This window comes from Gallus gallus, chromosome 20, assembly GCF_016699485.2.
Source record: "Gallus gallus isolate bGalGal1 chromosome 20, bGalGal1.mat.broiler.GRCg7b, whole genome shotgun sequence".
Lineage (NCBI taxonomy): Eukaryota > Metazoa > Chordata > Aves > Galliformes > Phasianidae > Gallus > Gallus gallus.
In genome coordinates this window covers 391,683-417,204 of record NC_052551.1, presented here as the reverse complement: position 1 = coordinate 417,204, position 25,522 = coordinate 391,683, and the positions used below count along the sequence as shown (strand labels likewise).

At 48.1% G+C, this 25,522-nt stretch overlaps 1 protein-coding gene across 4 annotated transcripts in view; it reads left to right on the top strand.

Annotated features, from left to right (window-relative positions):
• L3MBTL1 (l(3)mbt-like 1 (Drosophila)) overlaps nt 1–25,522 on the top strand; it is a 38,368-nt gene that overhangs the window by 5,758 nt on the left and 7,088 nt on the right. The window contains exons 2-20 of one of the 4 annotated variants that reach the window (XM_040650797.2): nt 10,169–10,281; nt 10,513–10,675; nt 11,457–11,680; nt 12,523–12,667; nt 12,827–12,965; nt 13,612–13,735; nt 14,270–14,366; nt 16,577–16,668; nt 17,271–17,375; nt 18,256–18,391; nt 18,882–18,982; nt 19,984–20,135; nt 21,363–21,439; nt 21,880–21,965; nt 22,540–22,650; nt 22,942–23,056; nt 23,221–23,320; nt 24,206–24,403; nt 24,742–24,788. In XM_040650797.2, coding sequence (XP_040506731.1) covers nt 10,540–10,675; nt 11,457–11,680; nt 12,523–12,667; nt 12,827–12,965; nt 13,612–13,735; nt 14,270–14,366; nt 16,577–16,668; nt 17,271–17,375; nt 18,256–18,391; nt 18,882–18,982; nt 19,984–20,135; nt 21,363–21,439; nt 21,880–21,965; nt 22,540–22,650; nt 22,942–23,056; nt 23,221–23,320; nt 24,206–24,403; nt 24,742–24,788 — 2,185 coding nt within the window. In that variant the 5' untranslated portion in view covers nt 10,169–10,281; nt 10,513–10,539. Of the gene's footprint in view, nt 1–10,085; nt 10,282–10,512; nt 10,676–11,456; nt 11,681–12,522; nt 12,668–12,826; nt 12,966–13,611; nt 13,736–14,269; nt 14,367–16,576; nt 16,669–17,270; nt 17,376–18,255; nt 18,392–18,881; nt 18,983–19,983; nt 20,136–21,362; nt 21,440–21,879; nt 21,966–22,539; nt 22,651–22,941; nt 23,057–23,220; nt 23,321–24,205; nt 24,404–24,741; nt 24,789–25,522 lie in introns of all 4 variants that reach the window. The other 3 variants (XM_040650798.2, XM_040650796.2, NM_001396522.1) reach the window with 3 other exon arrangements.

Below are 25,522 nucleotides of genomic sequence, written 5' to 3'. Positions count from 1 at the left end.
GAGGTCCTTTCCTGTAAAGCTTCCCAGACAAGTGATCCCCAGCATGGACTAGCACAGAAGTGAAAGATGTTTTACTTTCTCAGAAGCCACAAAGCCAATAAGCACATGATATTGTTTTAGATATAGCTATTCTAAATCAATTATGTGATTAAAAGATACACATTTTGACTTCACTGTGCTTTGTGAAGTGCTGATTGTTGAGGCTATACAGTGTCTCTGAAATGAGAGCTGCTTTTCTCTGTACTCCGCAATGGCCCATTCCACAGAGTGTAACCCTCTTTGCAAAGAGATCATCCCTTGGCTTTGCTGTGGGTTTGCGAGAGTTGAAGTGTGAGGCTGCAGCAGAGTTGGAGCCTCTTCTGCGTAGCAGCAATAAAAACGGCAGCTTTCTGAGTCCTGGTGCTGCTGGTCCAGGGCAGTGGTGTCCAAAGCCTAACATTTTTTGTTTGATGAGCTAGAAATTTCAGAAGGAGCAGAAGCAGAGAATACTAGTTGCCTTATAATGTGTCTTTTGTGACCAGTTTCCTGTGTGTGTGTGTGCTGTGGTTAGCTGTCCTCAGTAAATTCAGCTCATTCTCCATTCTGACACCTTCTCCTGTGAGTCAAGGGCAATCCAGGGACCTTGTTCTCTATATAGATTCTTTGTCTCCCAAATATGAAGGTTTTACTGGTAGAGATGATTATTATGGAGACATCTATCTTGCTGTCAAAACTGGTTGAAATACGCTGGCAGGGTCTGTTTGCAGACAGATGGCTGTATACACGTACATTGAGAACATGATTGTAAAAACTGCTGTACTGGAGGAAAGCAGGCCAAGAAAGAGTGCGTGTCTGGATGAAAGTTTTCTTGAGGGTTTGTGATAAATTATTCTTTCCAGCTTGCCTATTGTGGTGCCCTCTGTGGAGACCACAAATCAGCCATACATGTGTGGCTGGAGTGCCCTAGAATGATATTTCTCCTTTCTGGGCTTTTTGTTAGACTCTGAGCAGGAGCATGAGGTCCTTTTCTGTCCCTCAACAGAAGGTAAGAGAGAGGAGTGAGAGTGCAGAGTTTTCAGAGGGGAGTACACAATACAGGTGAGGCACAGCACAATGGCTCACCACCAGCCCACCACTGCCCAGCCAGTCCCTGAGCAACAGCAACCCACCTGGCCACTTGCCCCATGTTTATTGTTCTGCCTGATGCCATGTGGTATGGGATATCCCTTCTGCCAGTTTGGATCAGCTGTCCTAGTTGAGTCCCCTCCCACCTGTTTATGCACCCCTGGCCTTCTCACTGAGCTGGGACAGCTCAATTGGCAGATCCCCAAGTGATGACTAACCAGGTGGCTTTTGCTAAATATACCCTATTGTCTGAATGTCTCAGCACTCTTTGCTCTCAATGTAGTGTTTAACAGTCCATTGTTTTGTTTGATTTTACTGAAGGCCGGTGCCCACTCAATGCCATGTTGTTTGGCCCAGGCATTTATGAGGTTGTTTTGGAAATGAGTCCTGCTGTCTGGTTCTGTTCTTTCTTGGGTGCTGTGTTGCCAGAAGACTTGCTTTTAAAGGCCCGGGATAGTTTTTCAGGCATTGGCATTAGGGCATGGAAAAGATTTCCCACTATCCCACTGGAAGCACTATAATGCTTCCACCATTGTGAGCACATGATACTTGCCTTGGTGGGTCTGTGGTAGTGTCAGCCTCCATTCTCGATTAGACTTCCCCACTGGCCATATGGAACTACTAAAGTTTAAAGAGTGACTGATTCTCGTTGATTACTCCTTGGCTTTCCAGTCAGCTAATGGATGGGAATGGGGGAGTGTTGTTTGGCGCAATATTGTTGCCAGTGGATTGTTGTGGCAGCAGTCATTACCTGCTGTTCTTCAACCATCAGCCACCCCAGAGCAGACGGGTCATTTGAGAGGCTGGACAAAGTAGACAAATGTTTAATCTCCATGTCTAGAGCAGCTATACCAAAAACCAACTGTTAGCCTTTCGGTTCCTTGAAGTATGCCAAGGATGCATGGAGCCTATGGGCCAGTCACAATGGAGTGCTTTTGCCACTCCTTCTCAGTAAGTCTCGCTTTGGCATCCAGTACAGTTAGCTCTTGGGATCCCCTTGTCACTCCAGAAATACAATTGGGTTCTGACCGTTTATAGTTTGATGGCATTAGAGTACACTGTGTACTGGTGTCTACTGAAGCCTTACATTTCTGTGTCTGATGTGCCAGACTACTGAAACCACATAGTTCAATAAATCCATTTCCTCCGTCTGGCCAGAGAAAAAGGTCCCTCAACTTCCTCTTCATCATATTTGAAAAATTGTGGCTGTCAGGTGAAGTCCCTGCTATTTGGAAAAAGGGAAACATCACTCTCATTTACAAGAAAGGGAGTAAGGAAGAGCCAGGGAACTACCAGCTCATTTCTGTGCCTGTGGAGATCACAGAGCAGATCCTCCTGGAAGAGATATGTAGGCAAATGAGGGATGAGGAGGTGATCTGAGACAGCCAGCACTGCTACACTGAGCGCAGATTGTCCCTGACCAATCTAGTGGCCTTCTGTGATGGAGTGATGGCATCGGTCAACAACGGAGGCTCAGCTGATGTTGTCTACCTGGACTTGTGCAAGGCCTTTGACATGGTCGTGCACCATGTTCTTATATCTAGTGATATACCAACAAGGCCAAGTGCGAAGTGTTGCACTTGGATCGAGGCAACCCCAGATATGAGTATAGACTGGGAGAAGAACTCATTGAGAGCAGCCCACTGGAGAAGGACTTGGGGGTCCTGGTGGATGAAAAGCTGGACATGAGCCAATAGTGTGCTTGCAGCCCGGAAGGCAAACAGTACCCTGGGTTGCACCAACAGAGGGAGGGGATTGTCCTCTTCTGCTCTGCCTTCATGAGACCCCCATCTGGAGTATTGTATCCAGGCCTGGGTCCCCCAGCACAGGAAGGACGTGGAGACAGAATTGTTGGAGTTGTTCCAGAGGAGGGCCGTGAAGATGATCAGAGGGCTGGAGCACCTCTCCTATGAAGATAGGTTGAGGGAGATGGGCTTGTTTAGCCTGGAGAAGAGAAGGCTGAGGGGAGACCTCGCTCTGGCCTTCCAGTACTTGAAGGGAACTTACAAGCAGGGGGGACCAAATTTTTATGTGGTCTGATATTGACAGGACAGGCTTTAAATTAAAAGAGGGGAGATTTAGATTAGATGTCTGCAGAATTTTTTTACTCAGAGGGTGATGCGCTGGAACGTGTTGCCTTGGGAGATTGTGGATGCCCCATTTCTGAAGGTATTCAAGGCCAGGTTGGGTGGGATCCTGGGCAGCCTGATCTGGTGGCTGGCAATCCTGCCTGTGGCAGGGGTTGGAATGAGGTTATCATTAAGGCCCCCTCCAACCTAAGACGTTTTATGATTCTACTTGGATTAGCCATTATTTAATTACATGTAATAATGTAATAAATGTAAACCAGAAGTCCCTTCATTAAAATCAGAAGTATGATTAGCCCTTCTGACGTGTGGAATCAAACTCTATAACCCAGTTAGGTTATAAAGCAGGTATGGTTTATTTGGCCAGCCAGATGCAAGGGGGATCACTCCACCAAACTTGCACACCAGCAAGCAAAAAACGCTACAAATTTGTAAGCCACGTTCATGCATATTCAGCTGAATTCTTGGAACCTATCTACATATTCGTTGTCCTTCCAGAAATTCATTTACATACTGCCCCTCCCCTGGTACATGCGTTGTCCGTAGTAGGGGTCTCCCTCTGGTTGTCGTGGGGATGAAGTCAGAAGTCTTCCTCGTGAAGGCTCGACGTCTTCCTCAGTCTGACCTTTTTACGGTGCATCCAAACCAGTCAAAGCCATTCATTTTGTATTGTTCCTTTCTTTGTGTTTGCATAGCTGACCATGAAATGTTGAGATGTCATTCTCCTTCCCTAGTTTTCAAAGCTAGCTTATTTAACCCCTATATGTTCAAACCCTAGACCCACCTGAGCTCCTGATCTCACTTCTTTTCTGTCTGGGGAGCTGCCCAACAGAAACTGGATCAGTTGTTTTCCTCTTTTGGCTGTTGTGTGATTCTTGCAACTCACACACCTGCCCTGCTAGATTCAAAGTAGATCTTTTCTTCCCACTTCCTCTTGTTTTCCACATGATCATGCAGATAAAAACACAAAGTGGCACTTGGCATGTACCCACTATATCCTCTCTCATGAGCAGAGGAACTCTTCCTGGTAGTAGCTGAGACACTAGACCATACAGGTGGGAAGGAGCAACTCTTTGAGTTGCAGGACCCCTTGGGCAGTTTCCTCGCAGCCAAGAAGCAGGCCCATTGGGAAGGGAGAGGTTTTCTTTGTGTTGCCAGAGCTGGATGACCAGTATGTGCACCGCTGGTTCCTCTCTCTTTCCAGCATGCTGGCATATGAGGATTGGTCGTGTGCTCCATACAAATTTCTGTCTCATTTACTGCATGCACGGGCTTCATATGGATCTTGGGTTACCTGCTTGTTGTCCAGGTGACCATAAATCTCTTCCAGCACAGCTAATGTGCACAGCACACCAGATGGAAGTGCTGGATACCTTTTTTTCATGGTGGTCCACTTTCCTAGATGACATTCATCATCTTCTTTAAAGGAATTTGATACCCAACAGGAGTCACCTCCAGAGGCTTAGGGCTTGTGGGCCTTTTCCAATCCCCTCGCCAGTGTCCTATTCCTTAGAGAGGGATTCCAGCTGCATGGCTTTCCTGCATGGCTAGTAGTCTTGTTATCCACACACCGAAGTAACCAGGAGACAACGTTCTTGCCTGGACGATGGCTGAAATCCTTCCATGTATCTCACATCTCACTCAGGAATAGGGATTGGGTAGTTTCTGACTCATTTGACATCTGTCTCTTCTTCCTTCTGTTCTTGTGATGGCCCCGCTGCAGAGGAGCCTGCCTCTTCCAATTCTTCCTCTTGGTACCTGCCAGGAGATGCTGCTGCTTCTCCTACTAAATGAGCTGACTTCTGCTTCAGTTGTTTTCTCTTGATACAGCAGTGACTGATACTGTGGAGGTCAGGCTCTCTGGTTTGGCCACTGTCCCTGTAGTGGAGGTTGCGTTAGCCACAGTGTCTGTCAGCAGAGGTGGATTAGCTGCAGGGCTTGAATTAGCTGCAGTGTCTGTGGTGGAAGTTGGATTAATATTGAGTATGGCTCAGTAGGTATAGGCCAAGTCCCAGCACGTTTGTCCTGGTTTCATGTCGGACAGAGTTATCTTTCTTCAGAGTGTCTGATGGGATGCTACGTTTTGGGTTTAGGAGAAAAGAACAGTGTTGATAACACAGAAGTATTTTAGTTATTGCTATTGTACAGAGCCAAGGATGTTTCAGCTGCTCATACTGTCCTGCCAGCAAAAAGCTGGGGGACACAGAGGGAGCTGAAAGGGGACAGAACCAGGACAGCTGGTCTAAACTTGCCAAAGGGATGATCCATACCATACACTATCATGCAGGAAATTGGGGTGTTGGCCATGAGGGGCTACTGCTGCCTGGGGACTGGCTTGGCATTGGTCAGCGAGTGGTGATCAATTGCTTGTAAATACATACAAGGGCTGCTCTATTTTATGATGTGGGCACAAAACATCAGAGGCAGATGTTGGTGGGATGGCAGTAAAAGGTGAACCTTCCCACCAATATCCCATTCCATTTTTTGCTGTCACGGAGTTATCTCTAGATCTGAGTCTGTGACAAGGGGCACAAACCCAGGAGACAAAAGAGAGAGGGAAACAAAAAACTACCCTACCTATTAACAGCCTGGCGAAGCAGGGCGCGGCCGGCCCGGCCCTGTGACTAATGAGGTAAGGCACGTGGCAAGCCATGTGCTCAGGGAGAGGGAGGGAGGGGGAAGGGAGATAGCAGATAGGTCTAACAAAAACGAACAAACAAACAAAAAAACAATGGCAACGATCTGAGGAGGAACAGTAATGTACTAAATCCAACAAAATCAAACAAAATGAGAGAGACAAGAGTGTCCAAAATACGGGGTAGTAGACTCTTGGTAGTAGTCTGACCCTAGTAGGCCGCAGGGGAAGCACGTGCTTTTCTCCGAGGCAAACCGAGAGGCTGCTGTCCTGCCAGCAGCTCCACCTTTCTTCCTCTGCAAGCGGGGTCCTTCGGGAATGCCACTCCTCTGAAAGAGGGGGGACTTGATTCGAATTGATTCTGCTTAATGAAAGAGGGTTTGATTTTGTGATTCTACCTGGACGGTTTAGATTGTGGTGAGAAAAACGTAGGTGCCAGACTCTTTGTCGGCAAGCTAAGGAGAACTGGAGGGAGGAGTTAGGAGAAGAATAGGCCCCAGACTCCTTGTCAGCAGGGGGTCTGGGTACTGTTTAGTGCTTACATTCCACAGGAGCATTATTTTGTGGTAAGAAAAACATAGGTGCCAGACTCCTTGTCAGCAAGACAATGAGGAAGAGTGTTTACTTCATCCCGAGGGACCACCAGATGGGGATGCGACCACCCAGAGGAGAATACAATGCGTGCACCGGAGGGGAGGGACTTGATTAATGAATATGTAGTGGTGTTCAACGTAACCTGTTGAATATGTATGAACTTGACTTACAAATATGTAACATTTCTGTGGACCGGTATGCAAGTTAGGAGGAGCTATCCCCCTTGCATCCAACTCTGCGCAGCGTTGATTAAAACGTACCTGATTTTATAACTACTTTGTGGTTATAGAGTTTGATTCCGCAAGTCACCTCCACTCCCGTCCGAGGACTCACAATGCCCAAAAAGACAGTCCACAGAACTAAATGTTAATTCTTTACATGGTGTTCTGATATGGAATACTGACAACAAAAATCGCAAAACCACAACAGCTGCAATATTGCAGAGGGCAGCAGAGGGGCCGTCTGACAGCATGGCATCAGACATGGAAGTGCGAAAGTGTGGAACAGAACTCCTTGTGGAAAAGAAGTGTAGCCATTGACATCCATCAGCATTTCCTGAATGTGGATGCTGGCACAGTGAAGCAGTGGGTGGTGAGTTTCAGCAGTGGCAACAGTAGCAGTGGGGCACCTCTGCTGGTGCAGATGTATTGGAACACAGCATGTAGGCTCTTGTTCATTGCTGGCAAAAATGTATAGTTAAGGGTGGTGACTATGTTGAAAAGGAATGTTTTGTAGCTGAGAATGTGTTCTGTCAGATAGTGCTACTTGTACCTGTTGTAGTTTCCTTAGAAATAAATAGGAGGCATTGCTTTTGGAGCACTCCTTGTATATATGTATTATTATTGTCATTACTATTATTTCTCTCTTCGTTTTCTATTTCAGTAAATAGTTTTTCAGCCTACAAGTTCTACCTTTTTTCTTCCTGATTTTCTTCCCTTCCCCTCTGGCTGTGTGGTGCTGAGCTTGCTGCTGGGTTAAACCACAACGGTATTGCGGTGATTTGTATGATGCAGACATTTTAACAGTTTTTCAATATTTTGCACTTGTTCAGATATGAAGTTCCAAAGCACTAGCGGTATCTGCTGCCCAAAATGCCTGCCCATATGATCTCACACACCCTTCCACTTATAATTAGCCTGCTTCAGGGCAGGTCTCTCCATGAACAGCTTGCCCAAGGAGGCTGTGGATGTCCCAACCCTGCAGGCATTCAAGGCCAGGCTGGATGTGGCTCCGGGCAGCCTGGTCTGGTGGTTGGCGATCCTGCACGTAGCAGGGGGGTTGAAACTGGATGATCATTGTGGTCCTTTTCAACCCAGGCCATTCTATGATTCTATGATGATTCTATGATTCTGTGATATTCTTAAATAGTTCTTTAACCTTAGATGGAACCTGAAACACACTCTGGAGACATAGCAATAGTTTGCTTGTTTGATCATTCCAAAGATACTCAAAATTCTCAAGCACTGTTGCAACTAGTCTGGAGGAGAAGAGGAAGGTGGAGGAGAATGGAGAGATGTCCTCTGCAGATTCACTCCCTGTGGAGAAAAGGTAGAAAATGTACTTTGTCATAGTTTCACGAAAGAATTCCTGAAGTACGACGATGCCAGCAGTGCTGAATACAAGTACCAGATTAGGCTCAGGGTCACTGTAACATAAGCACATGTTATATGCAAACTGAGGAAGCCAAAGCCAAACTTAAGCCAGCTCTCAGAGATAGAAGCAGGTAGACAGCGGTTACATAAAAAACCTTGTGAGCAAATAAATCAGTGTTAACAGCAAAGAAATCTGTGTTGTAATTGGCAACTGTTAAATGAATATAGTACTTACAGCAAATTACAAACACATTTTTTCTAACACGCTCAGGTTAGATCTGTTGTTATCTTGATCTGTGGGGCTCCATGTTGGGTGCCAAAGGAGCTGTTGTAGTTCAACCCAGTGGGCATCTCAGCACCACAGAGCTGATGGCCCACTTTCCCCACAGTGAGATAGGGAGGAGAATCAGTGAAGGAAAAAGTAAAACTCTTGGATAAAGACGTAATAATAGGAAGGAAAAGGGAGAAAAAGTAATAATAATAATAATAATAATAAAAAAGGCAAAAAGAAAAGAATACACAAAAGGAATGATGCACAGTGCAGTTGCTCACCACATGATGACCGATGCCAAGCCAGCAGCAGATTCCCCCCCCCACCCCCCCGACCAATTCACCCCAATTTTCAGCATGATACTGTGTGATATCAGTCATCTTTGTAGCAACCTTAGGTCACCTGTCCTGGTTCTGTCCCCTCCTGGCTCCTCCTGACTCCTCTCCAGCTCCTTGTTGGCAAGGCAGCACGAGGAGCTGAAATGTCCTTGAGCATTGCTAATGAGCAAATAAAACATTGGTGTGACATCACTGTTGTTCTCATCCTACATCCAAATCACAGCACCATGCTAGCTGCTATAAAGAAAATTAACCATCAGCCAAAACCAGGACACCATTAAAAATATATATATATATGTGGGTCACTCCAAAAGCAATGCCTCCTATTTATTTCAACAGAAAGTGCAACAGATAAAAAGAGCATAATAACACTGTTTGATTGAGCAAATTCTCTGCTAAAAACACTATTTTTCAACATAGTCACCACCATTAGCTATGTATTTTTGCCAGTGATGAACAAGAGCCTGCATTCTGTGCTCATAAAAATCTGCACCAGTGGAGGTGACCCACTGTGGCTGTTGCCACTGCTGAAATGAATGTTAGACTGACGTGTCACAGCTGTGGGCCTCCTCTCCCTGACATCTGACAGAGGTCCCACTCAGAAAGAAGTGCTGTCCAAGGGGCTGTGTGCCAGTGCCTTTGCTCCTGCTGCAACAGTGATGCTAGTTTTTCATAGCTGCAGCTGTGCTCCTGCTTATTCTCTTTTCTCCCTTTTTATTTCTTTGGGGCTTTTCTGCCAGTGTTTTGAAAGGTGTGAGTTGCAAATGCTGTCTCCAACCCTATTTCTCACTCCTTTGAAGGTGAGGAAGGAACTCTTCAGCCTCTCTGCTGTTTGGTGCCAACTTTCCGTCCATTAGCGAGGCTCCTGGAAATTATGGGACAGTGAACCAGATTAGTGCTCTGGGACTTGGTGTTATTTGTGCAGGCAATATCTCAGAAATACCATATTAAAAGTTTAACCATAGTTAATGTGAGCAGTGTTGGTGGTAGGTTGCTGTCTAATACTTTGGAAGCCCATGAGGAATGGTGGGAGATCTCTGTGAGCTGCTGGATTTCAGCTATGGCAGTGGTGTGTTTACAAATCCACACCAACAGTGCTCTCATTAGACATTTGGCCTTGGAGTAGCTTTTGGCCTGGCCTGTGGTGTCTGAGGAGGGGAGCAAGTACTGAGCCATCATGGACAGGTACAGATGAGAACTCAGATCACCAGCAAGGCCTGAGACCATTCAGGAGATCCACCTGCAGGCTAAGTTCTGTGACTACCTAAAAAGCCTGAAGTCAAGCCAGGCACCAGACCAGCAGGGGATGGTTCCCCCCCCCCCTCTCCCCCCACCACATGCCTTGCCTGCTCCTTGAAATTCATGGCTGGATGGCTTGAACATCACTGGTACCATGAGAAATTCACTTGCATGCAATGGATATTCCTCCTGATTAAGTCTTGTTTGTGAAACTCTCTCTTATAGCCAGTTAGAAGAAAATCAAGAGTCATTGCACAGTTGGAGAACTGAAAGGTGAACTTCAGAGACCTCTTTCTTCTCCAGTGTAGGGTTCACCAAGCCCCAGTCATGGTCTGCATCTGGATGGTATAGACCTCAGAGCCACGAACAGCACTGCTTGTAGTGAACCTGCTGCACTCATCTCTTCTTATGGTTGTTCCAGGTAAGATAAAAAACTTGATGTTAGCAGGCTGGGATCATATAACATGGGCTTTACTAGGTCGTATTGTGACTTTCGTGATCTTCTCTGTTGGGATAAATGGGCCTTTAATGGACCTTAGAGAAATGCCTCCTGGAAGGTGGTGGAAAGGAAGGGACCATTTTCCATGGTCTCTTTCTCACTCCTTTGTTGTGTTTGTACTACCAACTTGATTTCTTTCTTGCTGGCTTCCAGTGTCTCACTCTGTGCCCACGCAAGGTGATGGACGGCAGAGCAGAGATGGAGGTTGTGAGAACCACAAAGGGAAATGCTGCTGGGGAGGTCAGTGTTCATGTGGTCACCACTGAGAGCACTGTGCAGAGCACTCACCTGCCAACGACTGCCTTCATCTTACCAGGTATGCAGTCTGATTTTTGGATGCTTCTTTGTAGAGCCAGAGGTGGCTGATTCTATGATTCTTTGGTTGTCCTGTCTAACTGAGCTTCCCAAGCTTTCTCACCATGCACTGATAGGTGTTACACTTCTTGTATGTCTATGATTCTCCCAAACCTTGGGAGGCAAAGTTGTGCTACTGTTACTATCTTAGAAATTCTCTATGGCTATCCCACATCACTTGGATAGTTTGTGGCTGATCAAAAGCTCTCAGCTTTTGAAATGAAGACCTGATCTCTAGGGCCCCATGGCAGTGTAGAGCAGTTTGCCTGGTTGCCCGCTTTGTAGAGTGTATGGGCTCCTGTGTTGCAGTTCTAGGGGTAATCTGGCCCAGCTGAGCAGCATAGAAGCAAATGTCCTAATTGTTCCTCCTCCTGATCTTGTATCCTGTTGTGGAAAAGCCATGGACTTTATAGTGCATTCATTGAACCGTCCAGAAGCTTACTGGCACACTGCTACAATGTGGTGTTCTGATCATGGGATCAGCCTGAAGTTAGGCTGAAGTAAGACCCCCTGAATGTGGATAGTGCCACCTTCTCGCACCAGCATCTCTGGCAGCAGATCCTGTTGGGCCACACTGCCTGCACGTGAGCGCTTTAGAACACCATACTGAGCCCTTGGCCGGAAGATTATATCTGTTACTTTGTGCTACCTGAGGCTGCTGTGATTCCTTTAAGATTTGTTTGCACGAGCAAAACATTCTGTGTATGTCTCTGGTTGGTTGTTTCTTTTCATCCCCTCTCAAGCAAATGCCACTACCATCAACCTTCCTACAAGCACCTTAGAAATCCAGCGATTTCCCAGGGAGCCACCAAGAAACACAGGGGCTGAGAGGCCAGAGAAAGGAGTAGGGAGTGAACCCATCACAGCCACTGTCATCCCCCAGATCAGTGGGGTGCAGACCTGCAACACAGTCCGTGTGCTGGAGTGGAAAGATGGGGTAGCTACTTTGCCTGGAAGTAACCTGCGGGTAAGTGTTACCATGGTCCATATTTGCCCTCCTCCCACCCTTCTGCTGCTCCCTCCAACTGCTTGCCCTTTTAAGTGGCAGCCCTCAAGCCTGTGCCAGCCTGGGACCTCTGGAATATGATGCAGGGCCTTGGCTGTACCCATGGCCCAGCCAGAGAATCCTTCAGCTGTTCCTGCTCTGTGAGGCTGCTCATTCCCCATCTCTGTGACTGTCCTGTACTGTGTTGTGAGCTTAGCAGAGAAAGCATGTACATGCTGTGTTTGGGGCTGCAGTGGTCTGCCCTGCACAGGGAGGCAGAGGAATGCTACTTTCTATGTGGAGCATTTTTCCTTTCCAAGTCATGTTGTGGAGTTGGCTCTCAACAGAGTTCTGCACTCACCGTAAAAGCAGCAGCCTTGCACTCATCAGATGGCTTTTAAGTGTACTGAGGCTACTGAGTAGTATGAAATACTTACATGAGGTGCACTGATTTCTCAGCTTCTATTTAGCCACAGGGCATCACATCACGATGCCTACTCTGTGCTACCAGCTGGTGCTGATCACACCCAAGTGCAGGCAGACAGCAGATGAGGGCTGGGGTTAGAGCTTCTCATGCTTCTTCCCTCTTCTTGGATCGTGCTGGGTAGGCTCAGCAGCCAGCAGGGACTGTGTGGTGGGGCATCAGGAGGGGTGACTTTTGTGCTCACCTCTATCATTGCAGGAGCCATTCTCTTTCTGGATACACTAGTCACCAAGCCATGCCTCTGTTATTCTCAGAACTCATATGCACCCACTAGCTATAAAGTTACATTTCTATCCTCCTTGTTAACTTTCTCCTTCTGTTTTTTGGTTCAATGGCATAGTTTCGAATAAATGAGTATGGGACGCTGAAGGTGGTGAGTGCTGACAAGATGCCTCCAGCAGAAGCTGTAAAGGAGGGTCATGCGAAAAAAGATGGGGACTCGGATGTGGCACCCACTAGCAGGGACAATACTATTGTTGCTCAGGGTAAGTAGCATCTCAGTGGCACTTCTGGGGTGGGTAACATCATCCAGTATGTGCTGTCTGGCTTAGGACATAAGCAAGGCAAATATCTCCTGCTTCTTGCTTTTTTTTTCTTTCTTTGCTGCTCTTTGTGCCTCACTGTTCCTCTTCTCTCTGACTCAGATGTGCCAGAGCAATCCAAACTGCCTACAGCAGATAGCATTTGCCACTGTGATACCTGTGGCCGGAGACATGTGTCAGATGGAGCCCGGGAAGGCAGGGGTTTCTGCAGCGAGCATTGTCACCAGCAGTTCAAAGAAAGGTAAAGGAAGGGGGATTTGCTCCATGCAGGGCCACATCTATCCATCTGTCTGTCCTCTCTCCCCTAATCAACATGCTTCCAGGAAGAGATGCAAGCTCATCTATCTCTGGCAGGTTCTGAGGACCCCACTTGTTTCTGTCTTCCCTGTAGGCAGGGTGCCCAGGGTACAGTGTGGGGGAGATAAAGAGTTGTTCCAAGGGGCAACAAAAACTGCAGGAAGGTAGATTTTCTCTTACCCAGTTTGTGGCCTCATAAACATGCATCTGATGGGGTGGGACTGCTGTGGGAGTTTGCTACAGTGGGCACTTCCAGGCTGAAAAGCAGGAAGTGTGGGTCTCAAGGGCATTTCCAACCTTCTGCTTACTGACATGTGACTTCCAGCACTAACTTTCCAGCATCTATGTGGATCCATCCCTAGGTTCAGGTTTCCAATATTAGTAGTGTACAAGGGTGGTTCTGCTCTGTATTCTGGCTCTGACTGCTTGCCAGCTTTGGCGCTAAGAGGAGTGTATAGGTTAGTCAAGAGGAAGGGGATGCTGTGCAAATAGGAAATGGGACAACAGCACTTCTCCAGGACTGACTCCCTTACCAACACCACAGATGTCGCCATATATTGTACCACAGTGGTTTACTTTCCTCTTTGTAGGTCTGTCATTGTGGAAAACTCTGCCAGCAGCACCAGTGCCACTGAAATCCTCAAGCCAGTGAAGAAACGAAAGAGGAAGGACTACCAGAGCCCTTCGGAAGAAGACTATGAGTCTGAGCAAATGGTAGGAAGAAGGCAGGGCAAGCATGTGTGTGCCCATGGCAGTGTTTCTGTGTGCAGCTTTCATCAGTGTTTTTCAGTGCCATATCAGCAGTATTTTGAAGGGTAACCAGAAGCTGTTAGTGCCAAAAAGAGGAGTATCATGGCTTCTAGACACTTGGCTGGCTGTTTGGCATACTGAGTGCATGGGAATGTTCAATGTTGGACGTATTCTGACTGGGCTGTTTAGGTACTGAATGCTATCAACTACAGTCTTGAGTCTAGGCCACTCTAGAGTAGAAGAGCTGAGGAGAGCACCTATCTGTGTGATGTGTTTCCGGGGGATGGGACTGTTTGACAAGGCAGTACCAAAATTTCCCTGTCAGACTCTCAGATCAATCCTGTTGGGTTCCCGTTTCTGGGCTAAGTATCACTTCAATCATGGACAGTGTTGGAGGCTTGTCTTGGCCCTTGGCACTGGTGTGAAGGTACAACATGCAGCGTAAACCTCTGCACAGGGATCCTGACATCTAACACCTTTGTCTGCTCTTGTATCAAGGAGGAAAAGCAGGAAGAGATGAAAAACTCTGTGGGAGACTCTGCCATCAGCAATCCAGAGGCTCACGCTTGGAGCCAGCACAGTACAGAGGGGCCAGGTCAGTGGCGGGGTGAGCAGTCCTCTGCCACAGCAGTGTGGATGGGAATGCATGGTGAGGGCTGCAGGGTCTTACTGTGATCCTGCGGGGCTGAGCCAGCATTTTGGTGCTCCAGCAGAGTCAAGCACCAGTGCCATACATTGGTACATGTTCTTGAAAGCTTGTAAACTCCTCTGCTTGATTGATCCTGCTCTCTCTGTCTCTTTCCCTTTCTTTCCTTTCCTCTCTTTCTCCCCATGAAATGGTTGCACCCTTACAAGATATGGCTGTGTCTTCTTCAGGAGCTGTGTCCTACTGTACAGTGCTTTCTGGTCCCTCCCTTTGGGAATCAACCCTCCTGTGTGGATATTCCACTCTGAGACCTGCTGTCCTAAGCAGTAACCTGTTTGTGCCTTGTCTGGCTTTCCCTCCTCTTTCAATGGTCTCACAGGGAACTTCCCTCTTGGGAACAGGAGCTCACAGGTTTGGGTGCTGCTCCTGTAGGTCTTGGCTTGTAGGAGCCCAGTGATTTGGGGTTGGCTCATGTCATAGGGATCAATTTCTAGACTGAATCAGAGCAAATCTCAAACACATTGCTGTGGTGAAGTCGGAGGGAAACTGGACAAGCTGAGGGATGCACTGTTTGCTTGCTTTCCACCCCCCCCCACCTTGGAGTATGATAGGGGGGTGAGGGAGGAGAGAAAAACTTGTTAAAATACTGGAAGTAAACATTTATGGAAAATACATTTTCTTTGAAGTGAAAGGTCATTCTTAAAGTTATACTTAGACATACTTAATGAAAGTATTCCAGCTTCATACTCACCTCCACAGCAAAATGCAGGGACTGTAACAGGCTCTAGATGGATGTCAAATCCTGATTTTTAATAGGTCCAGAGGAGGGCCATGAGGCTGCTCAGAGGGCTGGAACACCTCTTCTGTGCAGACAGCCTGGGCTTGTTCAGCCTGGAGAAGAGAAGGATGAGGGGAGACCTGACGGTGGTCTTCCAGTACTTCAAGGAAGCTTGTAAGCAGGAGAGAAATCAATGTTTTACATGGATGGATAGTGGCAGGACAAGGGGGAACAATTTTAAGCTCAAAGAGGGAAGGTTTAGATTTGATGTTGGGGAAGTTTTTCACTGAGAGAGTAGTGATGCCCTGCCACAGCTGTGGATGCCCCATCCCTGGAAGGTGAGGCTGGATGGGGCTGTGGGCAACCTTATTTAGTTCCTGATTTAGTGCTTGGCAACCCTACCCACAGCAGAGGGATTGGAACTAGATGATGTTCAAAGTCCCTTCCAACCTAAGCCATTCTATGATTCTATGAGTACAGTGAGTAAAGCACTACTGAAAAGGGAGGTTATATGTGCTTGCCAGGTCCTTTTCTCTACAGTCTGAGCCCTGAACACGGAATCTTCCCTGCTGCTTACAAGTAAGCAGTGCTGAGCTTTGTTATTTTCAGCATTTTATTTTCTCATCTTTTAGAAATTCGTCAGTAGACAAAATATGCACCTGGATACTTTGGTGCAGCAGAGTAGATGCACGTCCTATCTCTGGGTGTATTTGTCACTCTCCAGAAGCATGAAATTTGTACTCATGCATTCCCTGGACATATTTTGCTGTTTTGGGTGTTGTCTTCTTTAAATAAGTATTATAAGGGTAAATGCATCTCTAGGGCATCAGAGTAGGTCTGGTGTCTGAGGAGGACTCAGGTGGATAGCTCAGAGAAGGTAGCAGAGCTTGTAGCTCTGAAGTGGTGGAGGAAGGTGGTTTGACTGGCTGGGAGCCTCTTGCATCAGGGAGTGATTCCCAGACTTCTAGATGGACTGTGCTGACTGTCCCAGATCTGTCAGTGCTGTGGGCTTTTCGGATGTACTGGCTGGAGGACAGGTTGCAGAGGTGTCCTGATACTTTAGTACAGAATGGTTTGTCTCTCATGGTCATTAGGTGCCTTCTAGAGTATTGTACAGCAGCAAAAGACATTTGGGTTACAGGGACCTGTGTGAGAGGGGGGATCACTTGGCTCTGTCCGTCCTTGGGCAGCTGGCCAGGTTTGCTGGAGAAGGGGCTCTGGCAGGACAGTGCTGAGCTTTGCAGGTATGCAGGACTGTGTGTGAGAGTGGGATGTGGTCCCACTGGGACCTATGTGCTCACCTGCTCCAAGACAGGCAGGGACTGGGGCTGGAGCAGAACCTCAGCAGCGCCTCTTGTGTGTGCGTTTGTGCTGCGCTCAGGTGCCAGCGAGGAGAAGAAAGAAGGCTGGTCTTGGGCGTCCTACTTGGAGGAGCAGAAAGCTGTCGCTGCCCCTTTAGATCTCTTCCAGGATGTGAGTTGGGATTTTCCTGTCTTTTTCCCTCTTTCATCTTCTCTTTTCTGTACCTTTTCTTTCCCACTACTCCTCTTTCTCCTCTATTCCTTGCTTCCCTATATAGTGGGGTTCCCGTCTTCACTTGGAAGTGACCAGTCAGCTTCCAGTTCTAATTGACCCCAAGTCCTGCTCCCTAGCAGGATGCTGTCCTTGTCCCAAGTGCCCTGTGTCTGCCTATTGCTCTGGCAGGTTGGTAGAGCCCTTCCAGTCCTTCCTCAAGTCAGACCTGGGCTCTCCTGAGGCCATGCAGGGAATCTGTGCCCCCACCTCCCATTGGTTGATTGCGAGGGTGCAAGAGGAGCCCACACCCAATGCCCCACTCCCTGTCAGCCCAGGGACACTCTGCCCTGACAGCAGCAAGAGACACAGACCCACAAAGAGGTGGAGGAGGGTGTCTTTTTTCTGTGGAAAAGCATAAAAATTTGGCCAAAAACATAACCTGTCGCCCACAATCTCCTGGACCCAGCAGCTCCCATAGGCTGATGGTTGTTCCTTGGAATGGTTCTAGACCCATTTACATCTGCCATTTTTTTACATTGTATTTTAATTTTTGTTTCTAGTACCAAGTAGCTTCCCAGCACAAGAATGGCTTTAAAGTGGGGATGAAGCTGGAGGGAATTGATCCACAACACCCATCCATGTACTTTATCCTGACGGTGGCTGAGGTAAGGTGCCTTTGCTTTCTGCATCTTTCTGCCCCTTCTTGTGCTTCTCATTCCTGCCCCAGGAATTTGGGGCCCTCTGCTGCCAGCACTGCATGAGATGAGCTAGCACTCTATCACCTCTGTCAAGCAAATGGGTGTTTCCTTCCTGTTTGTAAGGGCAGGAGACAGTGCTGTGGAACAACTGCCATGTCCCAGCCCAGTTATTCTCTTTACCACCCTGACACAGTGGAGCCATGGGGGAAGAAACTGTGGTAGTGGCAACAAATTCTTACTTTTGAGTTGCTGCCTCTCAGATAGGTCTGAGCCCTGAAGATGGAGGATGTGAAGGTGTCCCATTGCTTCTGTGTCTGCAGAGGCCCTCTGGCTCCAGGATTCTCCACTCAGTCGCTTGTCATATCCCCAAATCATACTTGCCTTGCATTTTGATCTGGGCCCACAGGCAGCCAGGAAAATCGCCTACATGACAGCAGACGCTGTTCTTGCTACTGGAGAGATTTCACCAAAGCAACGTGGCATTTAGCTCAACCTCTGTGCAAACATCTCCCACAGATGCAGAAAAGGGAATACTTGCACTCACTGGATCCATCACATAAAGTGAATACAAAGATATTTTACTGTGGCATCTTAAGCACCAGCCTGAAACCCCCTGCTCAGAAGCTGGCTAGCAGTGGCCTTGTACTTACCTTGCTCTGTATTGGATAGCTCTTGGGTCTGGCATCCTGATTTGTGCATTGGCATATGATTTTTGTTTCTTAAGTGCTTGGCTTCCTTAAGTGCTATGCTGAAACTGTGTGTGGGAGGGGTGGTAGATTTGGCATCCAGCCAGGGACAGCAGGAGGTTTCTATGGTCCTTTCCTTCTCCTGCCCTCCCTGTGGGTAGGTATGTGGTTATCGGATGCGTCTCCACTTTGACGGCTACTCTGAGTGCCATGATTTTTGGCTGAATGCTGACTCCCCTGACATCCACCCTGCTGGCTGGTTTGAAGAGACAGGACACAAACTCCAGCCTCCGAAAGGTAAGATTCTTCGTTGATAGGCCTTATTGAAGGAAGGGAATGAATAACAGGCCTCCAGTCCAAGAGTGGGAGATAGGGACGGTGGCTCCCTGGGTTCCAGGAGGGATGATGCTGTGTTGGGTGTTGCTGCAGGACACCACTTTAGGTACTCATCAGCATTAAACTTCCCTTCCATTCTGGGGCAAAGCCCTGTTGCCCTGGATGCACTAGGCTGGGGCGCAGTGGTGCTACCCCAACTTGGGTGCAGTGCACTCCTGGGCAGAGGACCAGTGCTCTCCAGTGCTGAGCTGTTTTTCCACTCCAATGCCAACATTTCCTAGCACCCCTTTGAAGTCAGACACTGGCCTAAACCACAGCCTGTATGTGCTCAAGGGCTGTTCAAAACCCTGCTCACCCTTGGCCTGAGGACTGGCTGGATTAGGATGTCTGGGCTCAACCACATGACCTCTTGGCTCCCTGTGAACTTGCTGCTCTCATTTCTCTTCCTGAGGGGTTTTAGGTTATAAGGAAGAAGAATTCAGCTGGACAAACTACCTGAAGATAACAAAGGCTCAGGCAGCTCCTAAGCACCTCTTCGTGATCCGAAACACTGTGAGTAGCAGCTTCTCCTCCCTGTCAGAGCCTGCAGATTTGGGGTGACTCATCTCCAACTGAATGTTGGGCTTTTCTCTGTTCACCCCACAATTCTTAAAGCCACAGTGTGTAGGGCCAAGAGAATGCGCTGCTTATGTTGCTTGTCAAGATGTGGTGTACTTAGCTGCTGAAGATCTGTACCTTGGGCACAGGCTTGCTGTGCCCAAAATTGGAGCTGGGCTGATTTGCTTTCTCATCTGGGTCCATCTCATGGACTGTTAACATTTGTCACAAAGGTATTGACTGGGGAGAAATAGGTATTACTCTCAACAAATATTTTGCCAAAGAAAACCAAACAAACTATTCCAATGTCTGTTTTCTGTCTTCATTATCTCTTTCTCCGCCTTTGTTTCTCATATGGCAGCTTAGGTATAGGAAGTGAGAATATAGTGGAATGTAAAATGCTGATGGTTTCTTTCAGCTGCAGAGGAAACTAAACCTACTGATAAATAAGTCTCTTTAAGTTATTTATTGTGACTAAGTCCATGAATGAATGGGTTCCCTGCTGAAGTGGGGGTGTGATTGCTGCAACAATCCCATTAGAACATGTGACACGGTGTTTTGCAGATTTGGGATCCAGGAATTAAAGGCAAGGTAGGATTCAGGGCTGTCCCAGCCCTTTCTGCCAAACCAGTTCTACCAAACTCTAGCTAACACAGGAGGAACATGACTAGACTGAAATTGGTATAAGCTGGAGGCAGTTTTTCTCTTCTTATAGAAGATCCTGAGGGTCTGAAGACTTTTTTCTCTTTCTTTTTGTAAGGCCAGGGTGATTTAATTACCCTCTGCCTGTTCTCTTGTGTACACAGGCCCTTCAGAACCTAATTGGCCCTAGGCCTGCCTGCAGACCTGAGAGGGTCTTGTTTTAGGCAGCTGCTCTCTTGCAGCCGGCAAGGGAAATGGTGAGGAGGGTGCTGGGACTGAGGCTGTGAAAGAAACCTGCCCCTTTCTCCTCCCAGCATGAGGCTCCTCCGGGCTTCGAGGTGGGCATGAAGCTTGAGGCTGTGGACCGCATGAATCCTTCCCTGATCTGTGTTGCCACAGTGACTGATGTGGTGGACGATCGCTTTTTGGTGCACTTTGACAACTGGGATGATACTTATGACTACTGGTAAGTGCACAGAGGCTTCTAGGTTCCCAGTGCCAGCTCTCAGTAGCACCTTGCTGCTGCTTCAGCAAGAGTGATGAGGTGCTTTAGAAAACAGGACAATACCACATGCATCCTGCTGCAGATCGTGCAACAATCTGACCCTGTCACACTCGTAGACTGACCCAGTAACAACCATAGAATCATGTAGATTAGAAAAGATGTTCAGGATCTTGAAGTGTAACCATCATCTGATCTACCAAGTCCTATTACTAAACCATGTCCTGAGGTGGAGACTCCAACAGTTCTTGTCCAATACTTGACCATCCTCTCCATGAAGAAATGATTCTTAATATTCAATCTAAACCTCCACTGGTGCAACTTGAGACCATTATGAGACTGAAGAAGAGGGTCACCCACCTGTGCTGAGGTGCAAACCTTTACCTGTTCACTGTCACTTTCTGGGATGTTGCTGTGGCCTTTTAGTTAAGATGGGGCTAAGACAGGTCTGATCACAAACCATAGGCTGGCCCTGATACCCACTTGGGTGTCAAAGAGGGTTTTCTGCAGTGCAGCTGAAGCAGAGGCTGGATACCTACTCTTAAAAAGAGCTCCTGGGCCTGTAGGTGAGGCATTGTTTGCCTCTGTGATGTGAGTGGGGAGGTGTCCCAGCTGAGGCTAATTTAAGCCAAGTAGCACAAATAGAGTTCTGCTTTCTGACTGATACCCTCTTACTTTGTACCCCAAGGAGCTGTGCGGCTGCAGCAGTTTCTGTCTGTGGCTGCTCCTTGTTGGTGTTGGGTACATGAAATAAGTGCTTCATGCTCTGATCCAGGGCAGACCTCAAGTGTTCTGTGATGTACTAGGAGCTGTGACCAGAGTGTGAGCCCTGCTGGTTGCCCAGATTTGACTGCTGTGAACTCTGAAAGACATGGCATGTACCCCCCCACAGGGTTGTTTTTCCCTGGGCAGCTCCGACACAGCACTTCCGTCCTACTCACATTCATGTCCTACTCTTGTGAGATGTAGTACCCTACTCTAGCTCTTGCCCTGCTAGGTCCTGGAGTCCCCTGGGTCACACTAGGCTGAAGGTGCTGTACAAAGCCTTTGTTTCTGCAGGGGCTTTTGCTGGTGGCGTAGATCTGGACTGTACCACTTGCTGGCCTATCCCAGGCCCTGGCAGCCTGCACAGTCTAGCAGGGGTGAGACAGGTGTCTCAGTCCTGTATAATGGTTTAGATGTATTTTCTAGGTGTGACCCCAGCAGTCCATACATTCACCCAGTCGGATGGTGTCAGGAGCATGGCAAACCCCTCACACCTCCTCAAGGTGAGTTGATAGCTGGGGAGCACAGCCTTCAGTGGCACATCACCTCAGAGACAGGCTTTCTGGGGTGGGACGGGATGCCTGGGGAATCAAACCCCATGGCCTGTGCTTGCCTGCAGGCCCAGGCAGTTTCCTTCAGCAAGGTTGTGGCCAAGGAGGTGGCATATACAAGAGTCTCTTGTACATATATGTTCAGGTCCAGCATGATTTTTGTGTCAGGCCAAGTGGAAAGGTCAGGAAGACCCAAGCTATGTGTGCAGGCCCAAATGTTCCTGCTTCCCTGCACCCTGGATTTCATGGTCCAGGACGAAATAGTAGCACATCTCAATGTCTCTTAGGTTTCCACATACATGGCACAGGCATGGTTGGTCTTTCAAGGCCTCTGGGTTACTTGCCATCTTCCTGCTGTTGTGTGTCTCACCTTCTGCATCTTTCCCTTCTAGATTATCCTGACCCTGATAACTTCATCTGGGAAAAGTATTTAAAAGAAACGGGAGCATCTGCTGTCCCAGCTTGGGCTTTTAAAGTGGTGAGTGCCACATTATCTTCTGAATTCCTGCCCAGGTGCAATGGAGGTTTTCTCCATTGGCAGGTCTTCACATTTATGAAGAGTAAAGAGATGTTTAGCATCTTCTTACCACAGGCCTGGGATTCAGATCTATGCTCAAGGTTCAGAAGTGAAGGCTGTCCTGGGCAAATAGTTCAAAATGGGGAAAAATTGGAAGAATGACCATCACCTCTGCTAGATAGAAGTTGTGTGATGGGAAGTCATTTAAGTTTGCTTGATAGCTATCTCCACTTGCTTCAACAACAGCCATGTCCAGCCAAGTGCAGCTGTGCTATAGAATCCCCAGATGGCTCTTGAAGGCTTTCTTCTCTTGGGCATATCTTTTCCATCTTGTTAAAAACACAGTTCAGGGAGGTCTGTTCACATTCTCCTGGTAGCCAATATGAGCAGCAGTGGCTCTTATCTGGACAGGACAGGGGGTGGGAGCTGGGTTTTGAGAATACCTATGCTTCTGGGAAAGCAAAGTAGTCTGAGGGTGACAGGATCCTGGAGCTTGGCCCTACTCCCTGCTGACCTATACTTTTCCTTGTCCCAGCGCCCGCCCCATGGCTTCCTGGTCAACATGAAGCTGGAGGCAGTGGACAGGAGGACTCCTTCCTTCATCCGAGTGGCCAGTGTGGAAGATGTGGAAGATCACAGGATAAAAGTGGGTTCTGAAGTCTTGGTGCTGAGCCTCGGTCCAGGCGCTGTGCTGGCTTGCTCTTGCCCTTCCTAATTCACTGCCAGTTACAATGGCAAAGTATATAGAGGTCTGTGGAAGCACACAGTGCATAAGATGGCAGATGGCAAGTCCCAGTGACTGGATTCAGGAGTGAAGCAGAATCTTCTGTTGCAGTTCATCCCTGTTCTGTTGCATGCTATCAGCTTGGAAGACTTCAGAGCTGCTCGCAGAGGTACACTGAGGTTTAAAGGGTGACCTCTCTACTTATTTCCCCAGATCCATTTTGACGGCTGGAGCCACGTATATGATTTCTGGATTGATGCAGATCATCCAGACATACATCCCATAGGCTGGTGCTCAAAAACTGGTCATCCACTGCAGCCTCCTCTTAGTAAGTTCTCATACCAGGGCCCAAATGTGTCAGATCCCCACAGTCATCATCACCTGCCCATGTACATCCATTGTGCTGGTCAAGGGTGGGCAGGGAGGAAGGGCTTTCACTGAGGTGTCTGGGGCTGTGTCTATGACAGTCTGTCCCCTGTTCTTCTGGTCTAGGGCCAAAGGAACCAGCTTCCTCTGCTCACTCAGGCTGCCCAACCCTGGGCTGCAAGAACATCCCTCATACCAAGAGCTCCAAGTACAGCTTTCACCACAGGTGAGCTCTCCAGCTCAGCTCAGAGAGGCAGAGCTTCCCTGCCAGCTCTGTGCCAGGGCCTTCCTCTGTGCCTGTCAGCAGCCAGTCCTTCCTTGCACCTGCCCTGTGCCTGGCTCTGCCCCTGCAGCCTGCTGCCAGCATAACTGCTGATGAGCTGATGCTTTCCATTCTGTACCTGTCCTGTGTCCCCAGAGCTCCTGGGGATGCTCTTCACGTTCATCTGCAAGGGGTCCTATAAGCCTTGTAGAGGATGGCCTTTATGTACTTGTAGGTGATGCTTTGAGGATGATATTCCTCCCACCCCTCACCTTCCACTGTGAGGTTGTAAGCTGGGAAATACTGGGAGGGGACATCTCCCTTGAGGCTTTGTCAGTTGTTTGCATGACGCTTTTCAGGGGAAATCAGTGCTGGTGTAATGCTGATCCCAGTATGACAGGCTGTCATCAGAGCAGAGGAGTGAGTACAGCAGACAGTACTTGAGAATGAGGGAGGCAAGTCTGGCTCCCAGGGGTTTACCTGTTGGGCACAGTCATGGTACATGCTTTCTCCTTACTCTGAGGCTAATCTGGATGCCTGTGAGGAAGCACTCCTACGAACCCCACTGACCTGCTTGATCAGCATTCTGCTGACTTGCACAGGGTGGCTGTGATGCCAGTGGACAAGATAGGACAGGAGTTTGTACCTGGAGGGATTGAACTTGCCCTGTCTATGAGCCCATGCAGCTGACACCATGGCCCCAGGGAATGTGTTCAGCAAGTCTTTACTATGCTTTGCTCGGCCAGGGCTATGGCTTCCAGCAGTTGGGGTCAGATGGTGGCCCCAAGCCAGCTTCACCCACTCTTGCCTCATGTTTTGTCCAACTCTCACCTGCCCTCTATTCTCTAGGAAGTGCCCCACACCAGGCTGTGATGGATCAGGACATGTGACAGGGAGATTCACAGCACACTACTGCCTCTCAGGGTGCCCGCTGGCAGAGAAGAACCAGGGCAAGCTTAAGGCAGACTTGTCTGACACTGAGGCCTCAACTCGCAAGAGGAACCTGATCGGCTTCCCTCAGCGGAAGAAATCTCGTCACCATGGGAGGTAGGGGCAAGACTGGCAAGCCCCATGCAGCAATGTGGGGCCACTGGGCTACATATGACATCTGTAGGATGGATGGTTGAATTGGAGAGACTCCTTGCCTGCAGGGGAGCAAGCTTGCTGACAGCTGGCTTTTGTTATTGCAGCTCTATTGAGTGACCTTTGACACCTCTCCTGTTTTTTTTTCTATTCACATTATGTTTCTTTGGCTGTCAACCCTTTTTGTCAGGGTCTGAGAGGTAATCCTTGCTCCTACTGTCAAAGCATTGCTCTGTGCAGTGTGGTGAAGGGCCCTTAGGCCAGTTCCAACACAGGTGAAATCAATTTTCCTTTATCTTTAGAGGACGACCTCCAAAGTACCGGAAGATCCAGCAGGAAGATTTCCAGAGTAAGTGCGCTCCTCTGCCATGGTGTCATTGCAGAGCTGGGGAAAGACTTGAGTAGCTGGGGTGGTAGCTGGCAGAGGTATGTCTCTCCTTGTCTTGGTGAGTCAGTCCTTGCACAGGTCCGCACCAGCCGGAGGGTTGTGTAGGCTTCATGATGTCAAAACAAACCATCTGACAAGGGATGACCGTGACTCTTATCAGAGCTCTGCTGGGTCCCTCATCAATTCTTTGGATTTGTATCTGTGAATCTTTGAGTGCTTTAGGGCAGGGAATTGGGACCCTCTCTCTCCAGCTGTGCATTTTTCTAGGCACTTTGTCTTCTTCAGCTAGGGGTGCTATGCCTTCGTCCTATTGGTGCTATACCCCAAATCCTCAGTGTGAGGTGCTGTATTACTCCTGCAGACCAGAACCTGTTGTTGAACATTTTGTTTGGCATTTAGTTCTGATGATTGGCACGGGACACAAGTGGCTGTAGGGTGGTAAGGCATTTTCTCCAGCAAGTATTGATTTTACCATAGGCTGGTTGGTGTTTAGCCCATCACTGGAGGTGAATGAAGATCTTTTCTTGGAAGCCATCATTGGCTCATTAGAGCAGAGACTAAGGCTTAAAGTTTTGTTATAAACCTAAAAGAAGTTGAATGATAAGGGATGTATTCTGGTGTGAAATTTGAATTGAAATTTACCTCAGTGTGAAGGACTGAAGAGAACAAGGCAAAGTCAGCCTGGTCTCTAAACT